General features: G+C 39.8%; 1 protein-coding gene across 1 annotated transcript in view; it reads right to left on the bottom strand.

The window, feature by feature from the left end:
* Positions 1 to 18,482, bottom strand: part of col2a1b (collagen, type II, alpha 1b) — a 45,243-nt gene extending 26,761 nt beyond the window's left edge. The window contains exons 1-18 of the mRNA XM_010796259.1: positions 18,195 to 18,482; positions 14,666 to 14,875; positions 13,302 to 13,318; positions 12,803 to 12,835; positions 11,233 to 11,265; positions 10,929 to 10,982; positions 9,389 to 9,490; positions 8,387 to 8,464; positions 6,222 to 6,266; positions 5,061 to 5,114; positions 3,570 to 3,623; positions 2,616 to 2,669; positions 1,861 to 1,914; positions 1,710 to 1,763; positions 1,493 to 1,537; positions 1,317 to 1,370; positions 988 to 1,032; positions 300 to 353 (exon numbers count right to left, since the gene is read on the bottom strand). Coding sequence (XP_010794561.1) covers positions 300 to 353; positions 988 to 1,032; positions 1,317 to 1,370; positions 1,493 to 1,537; positions 1,710 to 1,763; positions 1,861 to 1,914; positions 2,616 to 2,669; positions 3,570 to 3,623; positions 5,061 to 5,114; positions 6,222 to 6,266; positions 8,387 to 8,464; positions 9,389 to 9,490; positions 10,929 to 10,982; positions 11,233 to 11,265; positions 12,803 to 12,835; positions 13,302 to 13,318; positions 14,666 to 14,875; positions 18,195 to 18,285 — 1,131 coding nt within the window. The 5' untranslated portion in view covers positions 18,286 to 18,482. The remainder of the gene's footprint in view (positions 1 to 299; positions 354 to 987; positions 1,033 to 1,316; positions 1,371 to 1,492; positions 1,538 to 1,709; positions 1,764 to 1,860; positions 1,915 to 2,615; positions 2,670 to 3,569; positions 3,624 to 5,060; positions 5,115 to 6,221; positions 6,267 to 8,386; positions 8,465 to 9,388; positions 9,491 to 10,928; positions 10,983 to 11,232; positions 11,266 to 12,802; positions 12,836 to 13,301; positions 13,319 to 14,665; positions 14,876 to 18,194) is intronic.
* Between the last annotated feature and the right edge of the window lie 7,417 nt (positions 18,483 to 25,899).

Here is a 25,899-nt window from a genome sequence, read left to right as displayed (position 1 = left end):
CTTGCTTCTCCTATTTCACCTAAGCATTTCAACTTGTCCTCACAATATACTCCCTGAGCTGTGTGCTCCCTTTTTCTTTTTTAAATATTCACTTTATTTGATTCAATAAATCATTCTTCTGAATATACAAAATTCAAATCCACATTTTTGTGGCTTTTGTAGAGAAGAAGGAAGTTGACATGGTAGTTTTCTCAAAGACAGGAAGTGACAGATCCAGTTACTTAATGTCATTCACAGAATAAACACAAAGGTGAAAGGTGAGTAATTTGTAGGTAATATCAAGATAACTTGTGACTTACCTTTGTACCAGGAGAGCCAGGGAAGCCTGGAGCTCCAGAGGGGCCAACGGGTCCCTACAGAGAGGGGAATACAGTCAGTCAGCTTGGCTATATATAACTGACACATCCTGGTTGTGTGTATCAGGAAATGGGGATCGATTCATAAGCTCTATATCTTACAGATTTAATTACAATTTATTACATTAATTAATTACAATTTTCTCTGCCAATTCTTATTTTCTATTTCTTAAGAGTCTGACCTGCGTACTTATTTTCGGAACTTTTCTTTCATGGATGATTCAAGTTCAATTATAATGTTCATAAGAATCCATTGACTTTTAAATGACTTGACAAATTCTTGAAAACTGCATCAAGCTATATCACCTATTCTCATGACTGGCAGTTTACCAGGTATTACAAATTGTGAGTTTGATGTCTTCTTCACTCCCATTGAAGAACACCAACCAAACAACATGATATTGGTGTGAGTCGCAGTAACTTGACTGTCTGTTACATGTATGTTCAATGTAAAACCATTGTGTGGCACGTGCTTTAATTGAACCGCCAGTAAATTGAATAATATATGACTGATATGGACGGTGAGCTGTCATAGCCTGTGGCTGATCGATTGGTGCATCTCTAGTATTTCTTACTTAATGACAAACTAAAGGATGAAAATGAAGTAAATGGGACTAAAAATAATACTTACTGGGGGGCCAGCAGGACCGGACAAGCCATCATTTCCACGTGTACCCTGAAATAAACAATACATAATCATTACATTGCATCAAAACATTGTTTTAAAAATTAAAGAAACACGGCATAAGTACTGGGACAAATGACAATGACATAATTGAGATTAACAACTAAATTATATTGCTATTATCATCAAGGGCCTAGTCAAATAACTCAGTATACTCTGAGAACATGCTCCTTAACTCTGTGGTAGACAGTTAGGGTTCGATATTGCAAAGTGAAGCATCTAATCCATCTGCTGTAATTCTGATGATACATTTTAGATAAGAAGTCGACACTCACAGCAACTCCACTGGGTCCAGGACGGCCTCTCTCACCAGGCAGACCACGTGGTCCCTATGTAGGTGAGGGAGAAGAGAATATAACCTTTACAATCAGTTCACCCTTATATCAAAGACTGGATTTTTAGACATTTTACCTGTTTTCACATGTTGTTATTGTAATCTAGAATGACTCACCATTGGTCCGGGAGCGCCATTCTCTCCAGAAGAACCAGACTCTCCCTAAAGACGAAGATATATTTGACTGTTAGTATGTCAAGGCAACCTTCAATAACAGTCTATTATGGTGGTAACTTTCACCACTGCCAACACTTATAGATTAGACATACAAACAGTAAAGCAGTTCCTTAATTAACTTTTATTACGGTGTGTAAAAAATAAAAATAAATCCTACCTTAGACCCAACAGCTCCAGTTTCTCCCTTAGAACCATCAAGACCTGGATAACCCTAAAAGAAAGAGCAGAGAGACATTGCACAGTTAGAACAATAATAAACAACCACCTCATTTTCCTGGGGATCATTAATAAACCACCAACACACTTACTCTGTGTCCCTTGATGCCAGGCAGGCCAGGAGTTCCTGGGAATCCACGAGATCCCTGAGATGCAAGAGGAGAGGTGATGCAGAGGGTTAATATACAGCAGAGGGAAAGAAGGTGAGGATATACAATTATTGTGTTATCAATATTTCTTCCACTTGATGGGACCCAGAGGGACAGATTGAATCAGGATTTATTTACCCCAATACATTAATCAATTTTTAAAGCAGTAATTTATATTAGCTTATCTATTTACATGGAAAAAATACTGGTCCAGTTTTAGGTCAAATTAATACTGGCCACATGTGAGAAAAAACATTTCTGATTTTTGGCTTGGGATGATTAACGTAACTCATAACTTAATTATCAATAAAGTAATCGAACTCTCTAATCGCAATCTTTGAGATTGCAGATTTGAGAGCTGCTTTCTTGTACAATCATTGTAAAGTTAAACATTTCAAGTACACTGGCAGTTTACCAGTGTATTGTAAAGTAACAGTATCAATATAACTGAATCCTTATAGAGTATACATATTCAGGTAAAGATTCTGCAATTCCCCCAGATCAGGCCCATTACAAGACTAGTTGCTGGTCACCAGAAAGACAAACAGAGTAAAACCTAACAGTATGTCATGTAAGACTCGTCTTTAGCAAACTACTCAGTACTTTAAGCGTCTTTGGGTTCAAGAAAAGCGCTATAGAAATACAATTTATTATTATTATTATTACTTTAAAAACAGAAACAATTTGAGAAAACTCACCTGAGGTCCAGAAGGTCCACGTTCACCTGATTTGCCAGGTTTGCCAGCGTCACCCTAAAACAGAAACAGAGAAAGAAAGTTAAAAAAAAGTTCAAATTTGGTAGGTGGTACTTTATAGGTGTAGTTGATGCTGGTGAGTGTGAGCCCTCCTAGTGGACACATTGTGTAATGTCATGTGTGCTGCCATCATGTGGCTAACCCAATGAATTACATTCTGATTTCTATGATCCCTGATGAGTCAGGTAAATAAGCAATATTTATGTCAATTTGTTGCAACGCTTTAGAAAAAGCATTAAGCAGACTGACTGAGGATCTCTTCTCTTATAATAAATAAAATAGGGCCTTGACAGAACAACTTAATGTTGAAAAACATATTCAGATACAAAATGGTAGGGCATTGAAATAGAATAATTAAGTTTACTTTGTAAAAATATGAAGGCACTAACAACGGCCGATAATATCAATTCATAATAAAGACACTGTGATTGACTTTATAAGTACTACCCTTAAGTGTAATGTCACACTGTTTAAATATGTATGTAATAATAATAATAATAACTTATTTAATAATAATTTATATAGCGCCTTTCATCAACCCAAGGTCGCTTAACAAAGAAACATATAAGGACAAGACATAAAACAGGTGGCAGAAATGGAAGTGTTACATTGTACTATTATGTTTCAAAATGCCAGGTATGAGTCGTCATAATCAGCAGAATTTACCTACAGTATGACAAATATGACTGACTTTGTATTTCTGCTCGTTGAGTCAGGAAAGGCCCCTAAAGCATTTATTTCTCAATTTTCTTTGTCAAAGTTAGAGGACAATTAGAAGAAACGTTGATATTGTACAGAGATATGAGAACGGTGACTACATTTCTATCAACCTTGTCAGACCTTCTGCGTGTGGGTTAGGTATTCACAGTTTTATGAAGTTTTAACCGGCACACTTACATCATCTCCGGGTTTTCCAGAAGGTCCGGAGGGGCCACGGGGACCCAGGGGGCCCTATTAGTAAAGAAAAATAATCAAAAGGTGAGACAAAAGTTTCTATTCATGACCAAAAGAGGGCAGCGCCCCTCAGTTTAGATTTATAATTCTTAGCATGTGGAGACAACTCCTTCTCTCTTCCACTTTACAACCAGCCCTGTGTTATATTCATTTACACAAGCTCAAACTAGTAATGCATTAAAGCTATTCATCAAAAACAGCTAGAGCAGTTAATGCACACATTATCATCTTGCTTTCTGGTTAATGTGAGCATCTGTCTGTATAAAAGCACCATGGCAATCATACACAATAATGACACTATTACGATGGTTAATTACAGTATATTTCAGCTTAAGAAGATGGAACAAATACTTTGATATCCTTATTTGATCCAAAAATTCAGATGTTTGTGTTATTATTTATGTATGTCTGCCAGGTTCTCAGCTTCCTCACTCTTGTGTGTATAAATGCCTATTGATACTGCCGCTATACTTTAATTTGAAGGACTCCTCTTTCTTTTTCTTTGCATAAAAACAACATCTTTGAGGTAACACTATATAAAAAACACTAATATATTTTTTCTGATTCGATTTAGCTATTAAAGGCATCCTGTTGGTTATGTTCAGCTCTTGTAACTTCAAAAGCCTAAATCATCTCTGGTCTTCAATAACACTTCTGTCCCACGTCTACAACTGTCAAGTTATTTTCTGGAAAGAAGCTTGATTCTAATCGGCCTTAATGATGTGCTGGAGAGGGCACCTCAGAAGCGGCATATCTGAACTCCACAAGAGCAGATTAACGCAGCAGTGGGGAGACCCTGCATTGTCTACCTGCTGAGGGAGGGGGAAAACAGGGGAGGGGTGGTGGGATTTCTGGAAGCTTAGTTTGGGGTGAGTAAGAGTGGAGAGGGGGTTGCAAAGATGAACAAAAAACAACTAAAAAGCAGGACTTGTAAGAAGGACTGACAAAAAAAACGAAATAAAAAAGGGGTAGGATTTTTCTGTTTCAGAGGGGTTATGTGAGAGGTAGGCAATTATCTGGCAGAACAGGAGGGCTGCAACCCACTCTGGAAGTTGTCAGTGAAAAGATGGGTCAAAAAAGAATAATTAATTATGAGAAAACTGTAAATCTGCTCCCCAAAAGAAGAGAGTACAACAGCAGAAGGCCAGTTCAGATTCACACAGCTTTGGGTTTGAGCATTTTACTGTAAGCTTTGACTCTCAATGTTGAAATTGAAGAAGCTGGCAGGTCAAACTGAGAAGGATAAAACAGTCAAAGTTAGTGGGGGCAATAAAAGGTTAGAAAGTGTTAGGAACTTTATGGACATGAGGTAGCAGTGACTGACTTTTCACAAGAAGAAGAAAGGAAAAGACAAAGATAAAAAGGGAGAGGAGGTTTATAGGGTACAGTAAGTATATATTATAAATCACATTGTTGACCCTGTGGCATACTTACAGACTGTCCAGGCTCTCCAGCCTCCCCTGGGTTGCCTTGGAAACCTTGTGGGCCCTAGGATGTAGAAACAAGAAAGTAAAAGTTTTGATACAGTCACTGAGAGGAGGATACAAACACAAATAATTGAACAGAAGAGAACATGAATCAACTACTTTGATATATGACCTTTTCCAGTTTCTCAAATGAGATTTGTTTGCTGGTTTCTTTCATCTTATAAGTACTTGAATATATTGGGCTTTTCTCCTTTTGGTCAAACAAATCCATCAATCCATCAAATCCATCAATGGATATGTCAATCTGGGCTATGGGAAACAATAGACTCAACATCCATGTGTTTTAGAGCAACTTGTTATGACAACTTTTATTGTGTGATAACTGTTGCTAAACAATCTATATTAAATATTGTTTATGTTGTAAAAATGTAGTTAACACTGCAAATCTTATTTTCAGTTTAAAATGAAATAGTTTGTTGAATTGAGCAAAATCAAGTTCATAGACACATGTCCTACAAATGTCATGCTGTCTATTCTGAGAAAGTCTACCTCCTTTGAATCTTTTCCAAAATCAGTTAAAAACTTCCAAGAAAAAATCATTCTCTCCAAAAGTGGGCTCAGGGTAATTTAAACCATCAAGTTGAGGCATGTCAGCTGGCATTAACTAAAACCTAATCGCTCTTCTCAGGAGGCCTCAAAGGGCTACAGGTAGAACTTGGTGTCAGGAACAAGCAGAGAAAGGTGTGTGTGTGAGGTGTGTAAGCCCAGTAGTCTCCTTGAAAGCTACATTGTCAGATGTTCTACAGTTCACCGCGGTCGTGGTGGGGGAAAAGCCCTGCAGGCTGCAGCTGTGAAACTAAAGTACTCTTCATGTGCCACCTTCCTCCGGAAAACGGCAGACCCTCGCAGTTAAAAACAGGGCTGTGTGTACACATTTATCTGTGGTACTGTATGCTCGCTTTGTTGGAGGTGGCAGAGTAACACTGGTCATTTTGGGGTCGTTATTGGTATTAAATACATTCAGGGGAAGTAGACAATGTGACTTATGAACACTACACAGCATCAAGCATGTTACTATTAAGAGATTAGCCTGTCTGTGGCCGAACAAAGGATTTAGTCTACAGGTGCATGCTGCTCGTGTTGTCTGGGGCGCAGAGGAGGTACTTACAGGTGATCCGCTGGGGCCAGGTGGTCCTCTGGGTCCCATGGGGCCCTGAGGGGGAGACGAGAGAAAAGAGACACAACATCAGACTAACCACATATAATCACATATTTTACCAGTACACCACACACACACACACACAACACACACACACACACACACACACACACACACACACACACACACACACACACACACACACACACACACACACACACACACACATATAAAACACCACGGCACCGTTATTATTTTTACATTTTGCAATTGTGAGTATTAAGGGGAAAGGACTTGTTTTTGTCAACTGAAATTCGGTCAGAAAATATAATGTAATAACACCTGCTTTGCCCTGAAGCTACACAAACTCAACGGCTCTGCTTGTTAAATCCATAAATCGTTTGAAATTCCTCAGCTGCAATCAGTGAGTCTCTTGCTTTCAATCTCTTTCTTTTTTTACTGTCTACCCCCCTCCATCTTCTTCTCGCAGCTCTTTTTCCCACCTGCTGCGTGTTTCTACAGTTCAAAGGTCGGCAGTGGTAGTGCTGTACTCTTAAGAGGAGTGTTTGAACTCCACATGACTTGTTACACTTTGAAATGGAATGAAAAACAACATGAAGCTGAAATCTCTCATCTATGAATGGTAGAATTCAGGCCACAAAAACAAAAGGTGAAATCTCTTCAACTAAACTATCTCTAACTCAACCTTAATTTGCTTCTGGCTGGAGTCACACGCCAGCTTAATTTCTACTTCAACTTCATGCATCACTGCTTAACAGCAGAAGATGACATTCTGTGGAGGTGATGAGCCAAATCTTAATGTTTGTTTCCCTCTGTCTGCCTTTCTATATGACACACATATACACAAACTATCAGCTGTTCAAGGAATGATAGGACTGTAGAGGTTGGTATCGTAAAAGTCTTCAGTTACTTCAGATTCCTCCTGACAGCTTTTCCTTTTGCATAAAACATATTCTTCTCAGCAGGCTTGCTTTTGTAAAACCACACTTTAGCATCATGGTTTTACTTAAATAAAATCAAGGATGGCAGCCAAAGAAAACGCAGCACAGTGGTCCTCAGAAACTAATGAAAGTAAGCTTTCAGGGGGTGTGGGAAGCCATTAACCACAGCGGACTGAGACTTATCAATAGGGCTCTATATCTTCAGCACTTTTTAAATGTGTTTTTGGGAGACATGCAAACTTATGTGTGTTTGCATTTATTTGAGTAGGAGTGTTGTTTGAAGGATAGGTACGTAGGTGTAGGAGCAAATGAATAAGGGGTTAGGTTTTGATTTAACATCAGTTCAGTCTCTTCTTTCACTGCTCTATCCGACCAACGCCAAAGTAAACGTGGGCTGGCTTCAAAAGGACCCAGTATTGTGGCTTAGATCAGACATGACAGACGTGTGGAAGGACAGTGAGTGGGAGTGAAGTCACACACATGGCTGCTAGCTGTGTGGAACTAATCCCCCCCCCACCAGTCCTCGCTTCTCATACTTCTGCTGGGCTGAGACTCTGCCAAATTGCTGTGCGGCTCTCCAAACCAAAACAAAATAGCTCCCAGTGTGCTCCTTGCTCCATTCGGGTAAGCTGCAGTGCCAGCTTCCCGTCGGCAGTGGCGGTTTTTCATGGGCTTGAAATATAATGATGATCAAGGGCTGTTTCCTCAATTTTTAAAAATAACCCTCTGTACTCCATTTGAGGTGTTTCTTTTCCAAGAGGACCTAGAACTGTGTCGGTTTTTTGTCTCCAATAGTTGTGGACCGACCTTTTTCTTCCCAAAACTATTAACAACGGAAGGGGAAAAGCACTGGAGATGCTTAAAATCCCTGGGATTATTCTTGAATTAGTCTTCATCCCATCCTTGATTTTCTTTTTAATCCTTATGGGTATCTGCTCTCCTGGTAAAGGTGGTGATGTCTATTTTGTAGTTTTCACATTTGATAACCACATTTTCTGCAGTAGTTGTTTGAGCTGGTAAAAGTGTGGTTTGGGTCAAGACGCTTCCAGCACAAATCTGTTACCCAGGTCTTCAGGTGGGAGGGCAGTGTGTATTGTTATGTGTCCTTGGTCCTGACCCACTTCAAGACTTTAGCATCCAGGCAGATACATAAGCAGCCGACTGTAACAAAACACATGACGGGAGGGGCAGCAGGTCTCATCGCTCGCTCACCATTGGTCCTTGCATCACACCCATCTGAGCGCCGCCAGACTTCTCGTCAAATCCACCTGCCATCTGAGCAGCAAAGTTCTGAAAAAGGCAAAAGAAAGGGATCAATAAGATTTGTATCGAGATATATAAAAGTAGCATTGAAGTGACAAAGGGAAGTAAATAAATGGGGGGGGGAAAGAGAGGGATAGAAAGGGGAATGACATACAACAAATGACCTAAGGCCGGAAACGCACCCAGGGCATTGCTGTTTCATGGAATGCGCTCTAAATGCGGCTAACAAGGCCATCTTCAGGTACTTTTAAAAAACATTTAAGACATCTCAGTGATTAGGCTTTTAAGGTCAATATTTCAGATTGGCTGCAGGGTAAAGCATCTGCTGGAATATATAACAAGCCCGCTAAAAAAGGAGAAGAAAGACTGCATTAACTTTAAAAGTTTGGTTTCAGTGTCTATTCCAAAGAGTATTTATCTGGAAGCCAAATATGCTGTCTTTTATTCGCAGAGTTTGGAGGATGCTGTGTCATTTTGGCAGGAGACAGGTTCAGCTTTTAATAGAATTTGGGCAGCAGAGCTTATTATGTGAATCCTGATGCAGACGAGAGACAGAGGGCATGTGAACAGTTTTCATTTCTCTCCTCTTCACAAAGAGTCTCTTTGTTCCCCCCCAGGAAAAGCTCCTTCCCCTCCCTCCCCAAGTCTATGATACTACCTCCTGCCCTTCCACCTCCTCCTTCCCTTTCTCTTACAAAGAATGAGAGGCATTTGCTCTATTCTCCCTCTCTGCATCTACTTGCTGTTGTCTTTCTGCCTCCTCCTAACTCCAAAACATTTCCCACATCTTTTGTGCTCTTCGATTATCTCCCGGCTCCATTTTCCCATCCTCTCTTGCCTTTCCGGCCAATCCAAGTAAACCCATTATTGGCCTTGCATCAGTGTTCAACCTGTCTGATCCTATGTCTTCAGTGAATTCTAACCCGCCCATTTTTCTCATGTGATACTTACTCCACCAAGTCCAGGGGGTCCATTAGGCCCTGCAGGTCCAGGGGGGCCGGGGTTTCCGGGGGTGCCAGGCTCACCATCTCTGCCGCGGGGACCAGGGGTTCCCTGAAATAAATAGATAATATTGCAATAAATCAAATGCTCATACCGAATGATCAATGTTATTCCTATTTGTAACTCAAATTACCAATGATGCAAGCTCTTGAGAATAAGTCAAATCCATCAATTAGTGGGTACATAAAAAGTGAAACAAATATATAGTTTCCCAAAGTTAGACTTAGTTTGTTTCAAATAAAAAAAAACAATAAATCGCACATTTTCTAATTTAAGAACCTTTATGGCATTTAACACAAACAATTCCTAAAATCCTGTTCATCTACTAAATCTGATAATAATTGAAGCTATACTCAAATATATAATATATTTAAAAATGTCTATGTACAATATGCTTCTTGACAACTGAGACTACCAATTGTATATGATATCCAAATGCAAAATACATATAATTGAGTAAAAAACATTTGGCTCTGATATTATATCAACTTTAAAATGAACCAAATCCACTGAATTTCTAAGCACATACTGTTTGAGCACAGGATGGTGTTAAATAATCATCTTTACAAGTCACAGTTGATTCACTTCAGGCCTTTGTGCCAATATTATAGCTGAGAAGTACTTTGAATAAATCATTACACAGTTGCTGGCAGATGCCACACCACTGGACTACATTAGTCAGGAACTGTTGACAGAAGCTTAATGCTCAGTTGATCCTTCTCCAGTCTGCTCTGACTGTCTACATGAGTAACCTTGACGGCACATGACCGGCTGGTAGCGAACAGAGATCCATCAGGACTGAAGGTTGTCATTTTGAACTGAACTAAACATGATATTTAAGGGTTAAGAAGAATTCAAAAACCTTCAAAATGCAGAGGTTGTAGATTTATCAGCCCAAATCAGACTACCTGGCATACCTCTGTGCATGTAGTGACCAATTACCCTGCAAGGGGATCCTGAGCAAAGAATGCGCTGCACACCTAAAAGGCTGCTCAACCTCTGCTCGCCAAAAGTAAGCCTGCTTTATGCTTAAATCTGCATAAACAAGAATACTACAAGACATAAACTCCTTGCCTGAAGCAATTATCACCTCCAAATGTTGTTACATTAATGCAATGATCAAAGCGTGGTGAGTGCGGCGATGTTGATTTCCCACACTGACTGACTTGATAGAGAGAAGCAGAGGTTTACATTATGAGTCTCTGAGAGTCCCACATCTGCTAAACAACCCAGACCTCAGCAGATCACAACCTAATGGGAACGACACATGACTACTTACACTGAGCTGCTCAATGAAAGGCCACCATTCTGCAACCCTGCAAGCTGCAGCAGATACCCCATCCACCCACCACACCCCCCCAAAGACCTAAAGCTATAGCACTCAATAGGACATACTGTAATTCTTAAAGGAGCAGAGTGTGTGTCTAGTTTTTGAATTTAAAATGACAAGACATAGCGGCAACATCGTTTCATATTTGTTTTAACTGACCTTCTCCCCGCTATCTCCTCTTGATCCTCGTTTTCCTTGCTCTCCTGATGGGCCCTGGAGAAAAGGAGACAGGGAAGTAGTTAAACATCAGATGCATTCTCATATACATGTGAGTTGAAGCATCAGATATAAACTCTGCCACTTTTGAGTCAGATCACACTTCCTGTTACTACAACCAGCAATTACAACAATACTTGTATGGTTATTGTGCAGATTTTCTCTTTTTTTATCTGAAATGGTCTATACTGTATATAAAGCAAATTGTAAAATCTTTCAAAGGAAAAATGCAGAAATTGATGCATACCATTGGGCCACCTGGTCCTCTTGGTCCTACAACCTGGTCAAGCAAAAAAGAGAAAAAACAAGATGTTAGAAAATGTTATATATTTGTTCTGCATATGCAGAACATATGCGCCAGAGTATTTTTTACTTTATTTAGAGAGTAACGAAGTAGTGTAATATATTACTTTTTTTTAAAGTAACAGGTCAGCCGAAAAGGCCAAACGGGCCGTTGCCTGGGCAACATTAGCCCGTACCTGTGCATGTCCCTGCAGCAGTGGATAACAGCTTCTTGGCTGGACACAGTTTGCACCTCACCGTCACATTCCTGTCTATTCTTCGGACGAACTCAAAATAATGGGCATACCTCCACCCCTTGAAAGTTATCGCTGACTCAGCCATGTTTATGCAGCACTGCACGTGGAGATGTGGACGGGCAAATTGCACAGATTATGTAGCCTACATATAAACCTGCGGCGGAAACCCCTCTTGTCTGTCAGTGTGATTATGACAGATTTTTATCAAAGTAACGAAGTAGCGCGTGTCGGGGCAATGTTAGTAACTGTAGTGTGATTACTGAATTATAAAACGCGTTACACTACTCCGTTACCAACAAAAGTAATATTATTACAGGAATACAGTGTAACACGTTACACCCAACTCTGGCTGTAGCCTACCCCAGCCATACCCTGGTGCCGCCACTGTGCATATGTAGAGTATCAGCGTGTATTTCAGTGCACAAGCTGTATACTCGAAACCAACCAGATGTATTTGTGAGGTTTAACTCTCTTGCCACACGGAGGGGAAGCATTATCTTTATTTCATCAGAACAGGCTTGTTAATTGCTAATCTCTTCGGGCATGGCATTGTAGGAAACGTACAATAAACAATGCCCTCTTATTTCCTGCCTTGAACTTGTAGGGGTAAGCATTTCCAGGTGCAGCAGCAGCAGCAGCAGTGAGTTTACTCTCTCTGTTCTCCTCTAGCCTGTGGGGATCTTTATGGAGGATTGTATGGAGGCTTTATTGTGCTTGGCTGTCTTCTGACAATTGGGCTAACAGACTTGCCTCCTCCTCTCTCCCTTTTCTTTCTTCCTGATGGTATTTAAGCTTTGACTTCTTCAGTTATTTCTCCAGACTCAGTCATTTCAGGTATGTCTCTAATGACTAAAGGCTAGTCTTGAATAGAGCCATAGGCAGGGGTAAAATGCTGGTATGTAACTAAGTGCAATTACTCAATATTATTGAAATCAAAGCTATCACATTCAGTTCAGACTTTAATGAAGTCGTAGGTCAGAAAGATCATCACAATCTTTAGTCTCTCTTTGACTTAAGCGTTAAGAGAATCCTCTGTGATCCATCTCATATTATGTACTTTCAATATGAGCTATTTCTATCAAAGCACACGGCGGCACAAATTCATCAGTTCATGAAGTTCTTCGTGCCTTGTATAATGTGTAATAGGATAACACTCATACTTGTAATGGTTTATTTTCATATGTTTATTTTTTACTTTCTGGTATGTCAATGGTAAGATATGGCATTTAAAAACAATGTATTGAAATGTATTTTTAGTGTTGAGTGGTGTCAACTTACATCTGTAATGTCTCCAGGTTCACCTTTCTGACCCTAATTTAGGAAAGACAGGGTAGGAAAACAGTAATTAGTTTTAGGAGCACCAAAAATATAGATATATTAAAAACCAGTTAGGCCCCCGACCGTCTTTTCTTACACATGTGTTTTGGACCACTAAGAGACCAAATAAACAACAGCTCTCATGGAACATTTGACATTTTAGGGAAACTGGGCAACAGCAAAATATTGGAAATAAGTGCATCATACACTCTCATTAGACATATAAATATGGCATGTAGTGTTGAGGAGGAAATAACTATTATCCATCTGGCAAAGCTCTTTCGCATCAAAGTCTCATCTAAATCCATAAATAGGGTCACCCAGCAGCACTGATATGAGTCTGGGATAGATACAGATTAAATTGCAGGTGCTGGAGAGCTTTCTTACACACACTTACACACACATATGCATGCATGCACACTAGCTCACACACTCATACACAGAGCATCTGGTGTCTCACCTTGACTCCTGGTGATCCTGTTATGTGGTAAAGCAGGTTACAGGGGAAAAACAGATCAAAGTTAGCGAATGGACTATACACAAAAACAATCGCAGAGGGTTGCACAGTATTTCACATAGTCCTATAAAGTCTAAACGCGCTTATAGCAATTCTAACTTTGCGAAACTAAACTAGTCTAACATGCACCACCTAATCGTATTTGTGGCACCAAAAAGCCCATCAGGATGAAAAAGTGTTGGTTGATTCACCATCTTAAGAGCTCAGAGCAGAAGCAAAGCGGCTGCAGGTGAAAGGAAGAGTAAGAAGCAAAATAGTTCTAATAAGCATTGGTAAAGAGCAATAGCAATAACATATGAATGTGAATACTAGTAAGATAGGGCTGGTTATCGTTAATAATTGTATTTTGGTTATAATGCCGCAACCTTTTGAACAAATGGAACCAACATAGTGTATTTTATAATACATTTAAAAAAAATAAAAATGTTTTTCTAGAACACCAGATAAACATTTCAATACAGAAGCCATACTTTCCAAGCGTTAAATGTTTTCTATATTGAAGTAGTCATTCCAGGCATTTGAATCTATCAAACAGACAAAAAATCTGCATAATGTTGATTTGAATCAGATATTTACAAAATATGTAAACAAGAATAAGAATCTGACAGATAGTTTCGATAGCCAGCCCTACAGTATGATAACTTACAATATCTCACTAAGCACTTAATTTAGCCTTTAATGAAAGATGAGTATTTTTATAAAGCATTTTAATCCACAAGCATGCATTGCAAACAGTGACACTTCTGATTTCATGTATGCTCCTCAACTGACTGTATTTGCATTTCAAATGCTGACCAAACTGAACTTGTTTATAAGGAAAAATTAAAAGTAAATAGTTCCTTTAAAGAGTTTCAGTGCAATGTCACAGTTTTTCTCGCCATCAGATCTGCAGAAATCCTCAGAGAGGATATAGAGTAGAAATGTGAAGCCGTGTCTGCTTCACTAAGGTATTTCCTTAATGATTCCCACATGTTTTCATGATACTCAGGGAAGAAAAGAGTATTCAAGCAAGATGGGGCCAAGGTGAGCCAGCTATGGAAAAATTACGTTGAGGTAGCATTTCACTGAAATGGTCAGATGTGTCACTGTTGCTGTTTTTTTTCTTATCATTTGTTTGATTTGGGGATAAAAAAAACTGTATTCAATTCAAAGGTTGACACATAGCATGAATTATTTCGTTTTTTGGTGTTTGAGGCCAACCTTTGATTAGTAAAAAAATATCCATGTGTCAGTTTATCCCCAAAGTAAACAACATGATGTTGTAAAGCAATTTATTTATAAGAGATGTGAGATAAATAAATTACGACCAATGGGTGGAGAATGGTCAGGTGCACAGATGGGGCAACACTCTCCGAATGGGATTTCAGGTTTGGGGCAGTCTTTAAGATCCTCGCAGACAATTTCATCACACAGGACGGTTCCAGTGTCACACACACAGATGCGACAAGGCTCTGGTTTCCACACGTCCTTGTCACTATAGCGCTGTCCATCTTGTAAACAGCTTAAAACATCCTCCTCTGTGTGTGAGGTCATAGACGAGGACACACAGAGGCCAAGGCAGGTAGATGGTGGGAGGAAAAAGGAGATTATGCGTCAGGAATGAAAAGCAGTCACTGCAATGTCTTAAACATAAACAACAACTATTATTGTATTTACTGTAAGACTTTGAGGTGTATAGCAAAGTAAATAATATGTTGTTTAGGTGTTAAACACATATGCAGTGCATTACCAGTACAAGCTTGAACAAAACATTTTTGTTTACATTTCATTGAGCTGTTAGGATGGGCATATGGCAACAAACGGACTTGATCAGTGATCAAATCTCTTTGTAATGAAATACAAAACTGTAAATGACAAATTTAAAGTTTTGTATATTTCTATCAACACATTCTCTTAAAATCTTCCAGGGTGTCACATTTGCCAAGGGGGCAAAGGACATCTACATTAGAACTTCAACCAACTTTTATTTTCACAAGTGATTATCCTGCCAATTATGTTCCTGATTAACTGATAAATCGACTGAATTTGACGTATTCAAATTGCCAGTTTTTATCCAACAACAATGAAACAGTCCAAAACCCAAAAATATGAACATTACTATGATAAATGACAAAGAAAACCAATACATCTTAAAATTGAGATGTTAAAACTATAGCAAATATTTCCAATTCATAGTTTTTTGATCAATAATGTTGAAGCTTAAAACAGAAACCTTCTAGGTTCTAGTGCAGCTATTGCCCTTCTGTTGACATCCTCTCTTCCCTCCACATTTACTGTCTATCTCTGGACTATAAAGTACACCATCAGATAAAGACTCCCCAAAATCATCTTTAAAAAACAATGAAATCTTGTTCATTATCAATGTATTAATAAATAAGCACCACTGAGTCCAGTTATTGAATGAATCCACACAAATGCAACCTCTGAGACGGCCTCAGGGTGGCAGTGTAGCCTCACAGAATCACAGCTGAGCGAGACCTGCAGGAAACCTCCAAAAACTTCACAGGAGCTGGAGACCTAAATTCCTTAAGTTAAATATAGGCCTCGTTTACACTTTTGGAGACACCCTTAACAGAGTGTTCTTTCAGTATATGACATTTTTTTCAGGCCACAGCCTGGCAAAGTGAGCATAGCTGAACCTGATGGAGGTGGGGCCTGTTTCAATACAGGTACTGTACTAGCTGTAAATGACACCACTCAGGGACATTTAACAATGAACTCAGTAATCAGCCATATTCCTGTTCATTTTCCAGTCTGACAGCTTCCTAAAAAGTCAACAGAAAGCCAAACAGTTGCTCAAAGAAATGCTCTGATTGGAGCCACTGAACCCGCACCGAGGGGTGAAAGTGGTTCCACCAAAAGAAAGGCCTCAGGGTTCATACCGTGAGGAACAGGAGCAAGTGCAGTGGCTATATTTACCTTTGAGCTCTGCTTAAGTCTAGGTAACCCGACGGACCTCAGAAGCAATGAATGAGGTCTTTCTGGAAGGGGACAGAGTGGGCAATTCACAAACTATTGCCTTGTATCAACATGGGGCACATTTTTAAACCCCATCTGGAAACCATAGCTGTGTCAGATGCCAATTCAAACATACCAGAGAAAAAAAAGGTCTTCTTTTATGCACATACCTTGCAGGTTTGACGTTTAGTTTTACAAGCATGGATGCACTGTCAGAAGACTGCACCTGTCCCTTCATTGGCTCAAATATAGAAGATTCTCGAGATACTCTGGGTAAAGGGCTTCTCTGTATACTTCTGAGCTGATAGAAAGCTGGCTTTTCGTCACTGAGGATAATTTGTTAGTCTCAGCTCCTGTGTGTTGGCAGCCAAACTGTTTTCCAGGGAAGTAAAATGAACAATGAAAATTCTAAAGTGAACCCATGTGTACTTTGAGGACAGTATGCAGTCAACTCAGTTTTCACTGTGTTAAATACTTGTAGGCCCTTGATCCCCCATCTTATTATGGGCTCCTCTCCTACATGAACACTCCACAACACTGAGAGTTAAAGAGTGACCCCTGTCCCCTCTGAGTGTATTGGGGCCATTGAGCCTGCGGTGCTGAGTTCACAATCAGACCTCTTAACACTTCACTGTCTCCCAGATTCATTTTGACCTCCAGTTAAAATTGAGAAAAGAAGAGGAGTTTATCCAGGGGACTCGATATTGGAAAGGGTAACCTGAGACTTGCAATTTCTTTGGGAATGTTCCCCCTTTTTCTTCTAGGAAAATACATCCTATCTTTGCTTTAGAAGCCAATATTTTCCGATCAGCTATCTCTGGCACCTTGGCTCTGTCTCTCCTTGGGCTGATTGTCACGGCCTATGGCTAATCTTTTTTGCAGATGGAAATCTTGAAATTATATGGAACGTTATTTCTGGCTCCAATATGCTGGTGCTCCTTCTCCCTCAAATGTCTCCTGTGAAAACTAAAATCAATAATGATGATGAATAACCTTACTCAAGTTGTATTTAAAATACTGCAAAGACAGTAGAACGTCTGCAGGTATAAAGAATACCATAACTGCTATTGGATTCTTAAATGAAATAAATTGAAAAACACTTTTTTATGGGAATATCGGATATAAGTCCACCTTTCCACCCCAACATGCCAGGATTCGCCTGGATACCCTCTGACAGCAATGGAATGTGAACACTTTTTACCAAAGGCCCTTGAGCCTGACCACCTTTCCCTTTTTGCCCATCCCCTCCCCCTCTCATCCTCTATATTAAGTGAATCTGCAGCTAAAAGGAGAGTCTGTCAAGGCATCTAAAGCACCCACAGGTGTCTGGCAGCTTAAACTAAGAAAGAAGGGGGAGGCGGCCGGCGAGGCATTGCACTGTAGCGGATCAAAGTCTGAAACTCCGCTTTCCAGAAGTTTAACTTCAACGACAATGAATGCAAACCGCAATAACAAATTGAATTAAATGATGTACTCCAAAAAAGCAACAACAATAAACTGCATACTCATTTATGCGCAAACCTTACACACATCCATTGCATCACTTGTACGCACCCAACTCTGATATTGAGTTGTATCACACCTTGCAAGCACAGTAACATAATCCTGGTATCCTGGTAGACAGAAGGTCCACAATCATCAATCAGACAAATTAGCATGAAGCAGAGAATCCAGGCAATCATGAACTTTATGCGCCTAGAAGGTGCGAGGGGATAACCAAATCCCCTCCAAGCGCCCACACACAAGCACTTCACCATTCAAAGCTCAGGTGCTTTCTTTCAAGATAAACCTGTTGCCGAAGAACACTCAAAATGCACCGTATTACAACTTTAGCTCTTGTTCATTAAAGCTCTTTGAGATGAATGAAATGTCACTTACGGTCCTCTTCTTGACATCTTACAACAGCTAATAGACAGGCTTGAGTGGCTACGAGTAGCAGTACAGTCCTGGAATCCATTATTCTGAACATGTCTAAATATTAGACATGCAGGGCCCGTGAGGGAGAAAGAAAGGTGCGAAGATATCGGAGGCTTCTCTCAGTGATTAGTGTGTGTGTCCCCCGTTACAAAAGCTGAACCATTCGACAATCACAGTTCCCAAAAAAACCAATGGGGGAATCCAGCGGCAGGACCCGGACCTGCAGCAGAAATTCAGCACCGACCGCTTTAGGCCAGACGCTGTAGTTTTATGTCCCCGTTGCCTTCAATGAATCTTCGTATATTCCCAAATATCAGTCCAGCCCCTTACCCCCTGTCAGGCTGAAATCTGAGCCCCGCTTCCCTCCCATTCTGCCTCCCAGGTTTTATTATTCCAGTCCCAGACCACTCCTTTCTCCACGTGCTGCTACTGAACCCAAAAAAACTGAAACTTTCCCCCTACGTTTGATGCCAGCCCCCGTTCTCCCCCGCCTCGTTCTTAGAAAGCATAGCGATGTCAGAATCACTTCGTTACGCTAATTAAGGGCGCTTCTTCAATTTGCCATGGTCTGTGACCTATGTGCAATAATATAAACTTTTGCAAATTAAAGCCTTATATTCTAACAAGTGCAATGGGGTGGCCACAACAATACCACACACTGTCATATTTCAAAAATGTAGGCTACTTCAAGGTGGCTGTAGGCTATACATCAGACATCGTTCTTAAGAAAAATACTAAAAGGACTCTTTAAATGACCTCATACAGTCACTATTAGAATAAGCCACCCAATATCACAGACACTAACAGTCCATATATTGTATAAATGTTGATGAGGAGTCAAACTACAAGAAGAAATAGATTGCATCCTACACCGATACATCTATAAGTTTATATATTCATTTTTATATACTGCAATAATGCACAAATAATGCATACTTATAATACATAATGTGTTTTGAAGACCCACAACCCAATTTCCATTCACGCTTGAGACTTTATTAATTAATATAAAGAAACGTAATGGACCTTAAAGTTCTTAAAGTTTACTTACAATTCCTTTAAGTTATACATGTATTATGTGGTCAATCTATAAAACAGCTTCCTACACCTGTGATAAGCTTCTCAAGAACACACTGACTTGCTTGCATTCATTGATATTACGCCTTGATCCACAAAATGTCATGACAAAAAATTAATCAGAGATATTTTTTTCATTAAATAAATGTTTTGTTATTATTTTAGGAAGCCTTCTCAAATGTGATAATCTGCGGCTTTTTTGTCACAAATGATAAATATGTTTTGTTTGGTTTTGGACTGTTGGTTGGACAGAACGCAAAGGTTGTAAGTCGCTTTGGATAAAAGCGTCAGCTAAATGCAATGTAATGTAATGTTTTCACAGTTGTCTTCTCCATAACACCTGCGGCTCAGGATAATAGTCAATAATATCTTATTGTTTTCGATCTTTATTTTTATGGTAGGTAGGTCGGTTGGCAAATATTTCCTCACCTTTTGGCGACCACAGTTTAAGCGATTTGAGGCCGAAATGTTTGCATGGCTGTCAAGTGTTTGTGAGGTTGTGTGTGCAAATGCATGGATGGAAGGTTGAAGCTTTTGCAAATCTGCACCTGTTTACTAAAATATATCATAGCCTTTTTCGCTTTGCTTTAAAACTGAAAAAACACAGGTGAAGCCAGGTGTCCCTTGAGTCGATACGAATTGTACATTTTCTCCCCGCATTCATTTGGTTTCATAACTATTTGAGGGGCTGCTGTGTGTCTTAGTTTCTGTATTTCAACTGTTTCTAGGAGCATCGGGTTCACTTATGGCTTCAGAACTGAACTTTTCTCAAACAGTCTGCACATTGCTCATTTGCTCGCACACGGATTTTCGATCGAATAAATGCTTTCGACAGTGATGTAACACGTGTTCGGCTTGTCTGTGTCTTGCTGGCTGACAAAAACAAAGGAACACAGACAAAGGTTGTTAAATTATCTCTTTTCTTCACTTAAGTGCAGTTTTGTGCATTTCAGTTACCAATGTAATGCAGTCACCAAACTCAAAAAAGTAAAAGGGGTAGTTTATTATTCTATGGTTTGTTTTATTTATCCATTCTGATTTACTGGACAAGCAATGTTTTATTAGGACTGTGCTAAATTTGAGGAAGGGATATTTATTAGATGGACTCTGCGTTATTCGATTGGCAGTTTGGCATCCATTTCAAACACTACTGTGCTAATTTTAAAGAACTGCAGCTGTACACCAGCAGAGTACTTTGAATAACTGTGACAAATAAGCCCATCTATATATTGTCACTCTAAATGCTGTCAACCAATCTTCGGGTGCAATTGGTGTGTGTGATTACATAATAGCTTTGGAGTGGGTTTGCATACTCGTAACAATACGTGCTCAGAGATATCTGTACACTGAAACTGTAAGCATCAAATAATATTCCCATGAAGCTTTGACCATAGTTTAATGTTTAACGTTACAAATTAGTTTTGTTATTATTAGTACCTATGGACCATAATCACGGCATATCTGACCTCCAACCATAATCCAACTTTGTCAAACTCTGTTGCAGGTAACAGCTAGTACTTGAGTAAATGTACTTAGTAACCTCTCTAAGTTTTAGATGCAGCAGCAACAACAACAACACCCTTTTCCATTTTCCCAACAGCCTTGATCTCCCCATCTGACCTTTGGATTGAGCACATAGTTTGTGTAGGAATGACACTCTTGCTCTAACTCTGTCACATGAAGTTATCAATCACAGCAACTTACTGAGTACTCATGTAGATGCCATGGAGAGCCACTCGTATACTGCAGCTACAACTCCAGCTATATATAAATGGCAGGGGACAGCTTGGTAGCGTCATTGCTGCAGGTTCCTGACCCCTCTGCAGGTTGTGACCTGTGAGCTTTTGACCTTTGACCCCACCCACTTTATTGGAAACTGGAGCAGCTGGTCTGTCCTGAGTCGGCAGCATTAGGGCTATTCCTCACCACTTGGTCGTCAAAGGAGAAATGTGGTTGTCCAGTGGGTCAGATAATTGTACTGCTTATTAGTTTGTTAGTGAGGGTCATTTATTGGGTTCAGGTTCAAGTGGAGTAATTACTGATGGCTGTTTATTGGAATAACCTGTTGTAAACACCTGCAAGCTGCTAAACACATTAACTCTGCATGTCTCATAATAACATGGTGATGGAAAAGACTTGCATTGTTCTAGTTTTTGGCTCAAATGTAGTCACTTGTGAAGTTGAGTCGTGTCTAATTTTAATCTTTCACTTTTAGTCCTCTTATAATAAACATGTAAATGGTTATGTTTTACATAATTGTCCCTTTATGTTATTCCTGCTCTGCAATCTTATATGAAAATGTGCAACTTGTAATTTAGAAGTTTCTGTACTTTTGCGTCTGACTATGTTAAGCAAAACTCCAAGAACATTGTAATTGTTTTCCTTTTGTGATCTTGTGGCATGCCCATCAACCCTGCGTAACCCAGGGATCAAAGTCTTCGGATCACTGAACTAACAATTATCTATTCATAGGCTGGGGACCTAAAATCAGCTCTAGTGTCTTGCTTTTCTACTGCTGGTATAGTCACTGGCAGTGTGGCTACTACAGTAGGTGTTTTGTGGACTATGAAATGTGTCAACAGTTGAAATAGTGCCTGACAGGAGAACATATGCTGCTTCATGGTCTCAGTGTAGGACAGGGCTATTCAACTACACATTCAGTTGGGCCAGATTTTATAACTACAAAATTCAGCTGGGCCAGACATTCAGCGGCCTGTAAAAAGCAGGTAGTGACACATTTTAAACCAACACATATTACTGCGATGAAAAACATGCAATTTTTATTCATTGTTCATCTAACAAAGGTAGGTCAAAAAGTGCATAAAAACACAACAAATTAGCATTAATTTAACAGAATCTGAAAAAAAAGTGCACAGTTGTAGCATTACATTTGTTTGCTTTAGAAGTCAAATATTCAGGTTATGTTTTTTGAACCAGGCACATCACAAAGTGCATTTACTGAATACAATAATAGCATCAATATACAAAAACTGATTCCTTTGCTCTGGTTGATACGTCCCCCGCTCTGGCAAAGCCCATCATCCTCTTTCAACCTCACGTTCAGTCGGTCGCGAAAGGTCCAGCTTGACTTGGATCTGCTCCACAAGATCAATGACCGTTTTGTCTCTGTTTACGCTTCAGAGTTGAGAGAGACATGTTTTAGAGTTGCTATCATAGGACCACCCTTACTAGCACCACTAGATGCACTTTCAAAAAACGTGCTGCGTTGTGGTTTGGTGGTTTCTATGCAACGCGGATTGTTGCGTTCATGGTCTGTACTAGTGTAGGAATTTGGCTACGGGAGGCTGGGCCACTCGGGAGTTGGTTCTGGGCCGCATCTGGCCCGCGGGCCGCCAGTTGAATAGGCCTGGTGTAGGATATACTGTCAGGTGTTGTGCTGTAATGTGTATGATCTCTTTCAGTTAGCAGCCCACAACTGTCTTTGAAGAGAACTCTTTGAAAACCAGTGTAAATGATACTCTCTGTCCGGGTGAAGTTTTGATATTTTTCACTTCTCATGTCCGTGTCTTTGAGAGTGCACGCATGGTTAAAGTATTAGAGATCGCTGTCAATGAGTCCAGACAAGACTTTGCTTTGTTTTAGACCTGCAAACCTCAATTATGTCTGGAAAAGAGATGGGTTGCAGCATCCTTTGGAAGGATTTTGATTACTTCTTCAAAGCTCCTCTGTGCTGAGCTGACAGACGTGTCCCTCCAGCAGGGTGACGGGTTAAGGGTGAAAGAATCCCTGATGATTCAGAAAGTATAAGAACATATACACTGGCACTTGAGGTATCAAATGATCCAAGAACCCAGAGATTGGGAATCATACATTCCAACATAAGGACAGGCAAAACCATTGTTTTCCCCTTAATTACAACTTCCCTATGGATTTGAACGTTTATGGGTTTTAGCAAGGGCACATTGAATACATTTGGGAGGGTTTCTTTGAATAAATATTGATTGTTTTTCAATAATACACAATTACTAGTAAGTGAACTATTTTCTCTGTGAATTTTTGATGTGGTGACAAATTACAGCAGCAGGAAGTTCAGTCTGCTGTGTCGTAATACTCACACAGAAGACTGCACTTAAAGGAGGCGGGAAATTATGGTAAGAGTTGGTGAATATAGGTCTGTAGTTGTTAAGGAATGAAGTCTGTCTGGAAATATAATCAGAGAGTATGGAGGGAAAAAGAAGAGAGAGAGAGAGGGAGAGAGAGAGAGAGAGAGAGAGAGAGAGCAGAAAAAAAATGAGAGAGAGTGAAAGGTGAGGTGGGTGGGAGAGATGGAAGGCAGGAGTGAGGGAGGGGACAGCTGAAAGAGGAGGAGAGGGTTGGACGCCTCGAGTGGGAAGGAGATTGATGATGAAGAGAGTGAAAGAGAGAGAGAGTGAGGTGCACACAGCAGGGAGAGCTTTAACTGAGGCCATGTGAGATCGCCACTGAAATAACAAAAGCCATGACAGCTGGGTTGGCTGTGAAAGAACGCACTGTCAGGCTACCTATAGCCATAATAACATTACTTCCAATAGCCTGGTTTCTACTACGGGGCCAAATGGGGATTGTCAGAGTGTACTCCCCACACTACTAACACTGTTTAGTTCTCCCATACGTTTGATTCAGTTGTCTACGTTTCCAGAATCGACTCCTTTTACACATCAAGGCAGGGAATATTGTGGATGGCTGTCAGTAAATCCCATTAAAAAAAGATGAAATGCTTTTGACTCTAATTGCTTTCTAACTTCTTTCTAAAACTGTCTACTGTCTGTCCTCTTGAAGACTTAAAGTTTTGAAAACAGTTCACAGTATACTAAAACTTTTTTCAAGATGAAATTCCCCAAATCTACTGCTTCTAGCTTTCACCTTGTGGATAATGTAATTCTTTACATATGACGATGTTGGGCTGTTACTTGGACAAATAACACATTTAAAGCAGTCAGCTTACTTGATATCATATTTCTCAATATTTTCTATATCGATCAAAAATATTGATTCATAATCAAAATACTTGTTGGATGTAGTTTCTGAAACAGCTGGGCATTGTAGTTTGTAGCAAACATATCTCAAACAGGAGTAAATAGTGCACGTTTTTGGTACTATTAGTGAGTATTTAAAGCAACAGCACAGTGTTTTGGGGGTTTAATGGCACCGAAGAAAATATATATCAGGATTTAGCCACACAGACAACACTTGAGAATCAGCTCATTTGGACAATAAGTACAATAGAAACGTCACAACACTTATTTTTCCTTAAATCATCATCTACAGTAATATGATATTTTTCACCACACATATCAGAATCAGTCAGCAACCCTTAATTAGCAGCAGTAAAATGTGCAGTCTTGTCATATGAACTTAGATGTTTATTGATGGAGCATAAAAAAGAGGCTGGGAACGAGCACTCTTATGGCTTTCCAGCTTGGCTAAATAAACTGTATCCACTAAACAAACTGTGGGTTATTGATGTCAGCATGAGAGTTAGAGACTTAAAAGCAAATGGGTTAATTATATGTGTAAGCGGATATGGTTTCACTGTGTTCTTAGTGTTTTTCCTGTTTTGGACAGGATGTTAAAATTATCCCTCTGATTGGATAGGGATATTAGCTGAAAGTGTAATATTTCCCTTTCAATTAAGATTTGCAACACCTAAATAGCATGTATTTTAGAGATATCAAAAAGCTTTCACTTTTCAATATAGGTCAAAATAAGTGCTGCAACCACTGATGCTGAAATAAACGTTTTCACCCCAATATGATTTTTGACTTTAACTCTTTTAGACTTAGTTGTGCAACATTGCCAGCTGAAGAGATGAGGGGCAATTCATTAAACTTTCATTGCTGTATCATCATCTAATTTGTGTGTGAATGCAGATCTGTCTGTGTGTGTGTGTGTGTGTGTGTGTGTGTGTGTGTGTGTGTGTGTGTGTGTGTGTGTGTGTGTGTGTGTGTGTGTGTGTGTGTGTGGAGACACGTCTGTACCTGATGATTCAGACTGAAAGACACCCCTCTGTCTGGAGCACATCAGTCAACAACACAGCCAAATTATGTTTGCTTAAGTCAATGACGGTCTCGCACAAAGCCCTCACTATTTGAATTAGCAGCAGTCGGCACCCAAGTGTGAGCCTGAGTTAACAAAAATAAAGAAAGGGGTACTCAGAGTGTGGATCATGGGGAAAAAAATCTGCATTTACCTCATTTGAAGTATCAATGGTGCAAAGAAATATATTTTACAACGAGAAAACGGATTTCAGATATTGACCAGATGATCAGTGCAGATGAGTTAGAAAGACAACGTCAAAAAAGAGGAAAAAGCTGCAGAATGTGGCAGCATCTGTGGAAATCTCTTAAAGGAGTCGGGGGTGGGGAGCGCTGTGAAATAGTCAAAATCTCTTGAAGAGCTTGGAATCAATGGTGCGGGCATGTGTTTTTGAGAGAGAAAGAGAGAGAGTCAAAATAGAGTTATAGGAGCGATGATGATGAGGGAGAAGGGTGGGGGGGAAGCAGTGGAAACTTCAGGAGCATTTGTGAATGCTGACGTATACATTTTTGAACTGCTTTAAATATTTTCAAATGAAAATATTGATGAAGTA

This window comes from Notothenia coriiceps, unplaced genomic scaffold (genome assembly GCF_000735185.1).
Source record: "Notothenia coriiceps isolate Sejong01 unplaced genomic scaffold, NC01 NC01_scaffold00037250, whole genome shotgun sequence".
Taxonomy (NCBI): domain Eukaryota; kingdom Metazoa; phylum Chordata; class Actinopteri; order Perciformes; family Nototheniidae; genus Notothenia; species Notothenia coriiceps.
Note: the sequence above shows the minus strand (reverse complement) of the source record. Positions and strands in the feature narration are given on the sequence as shown.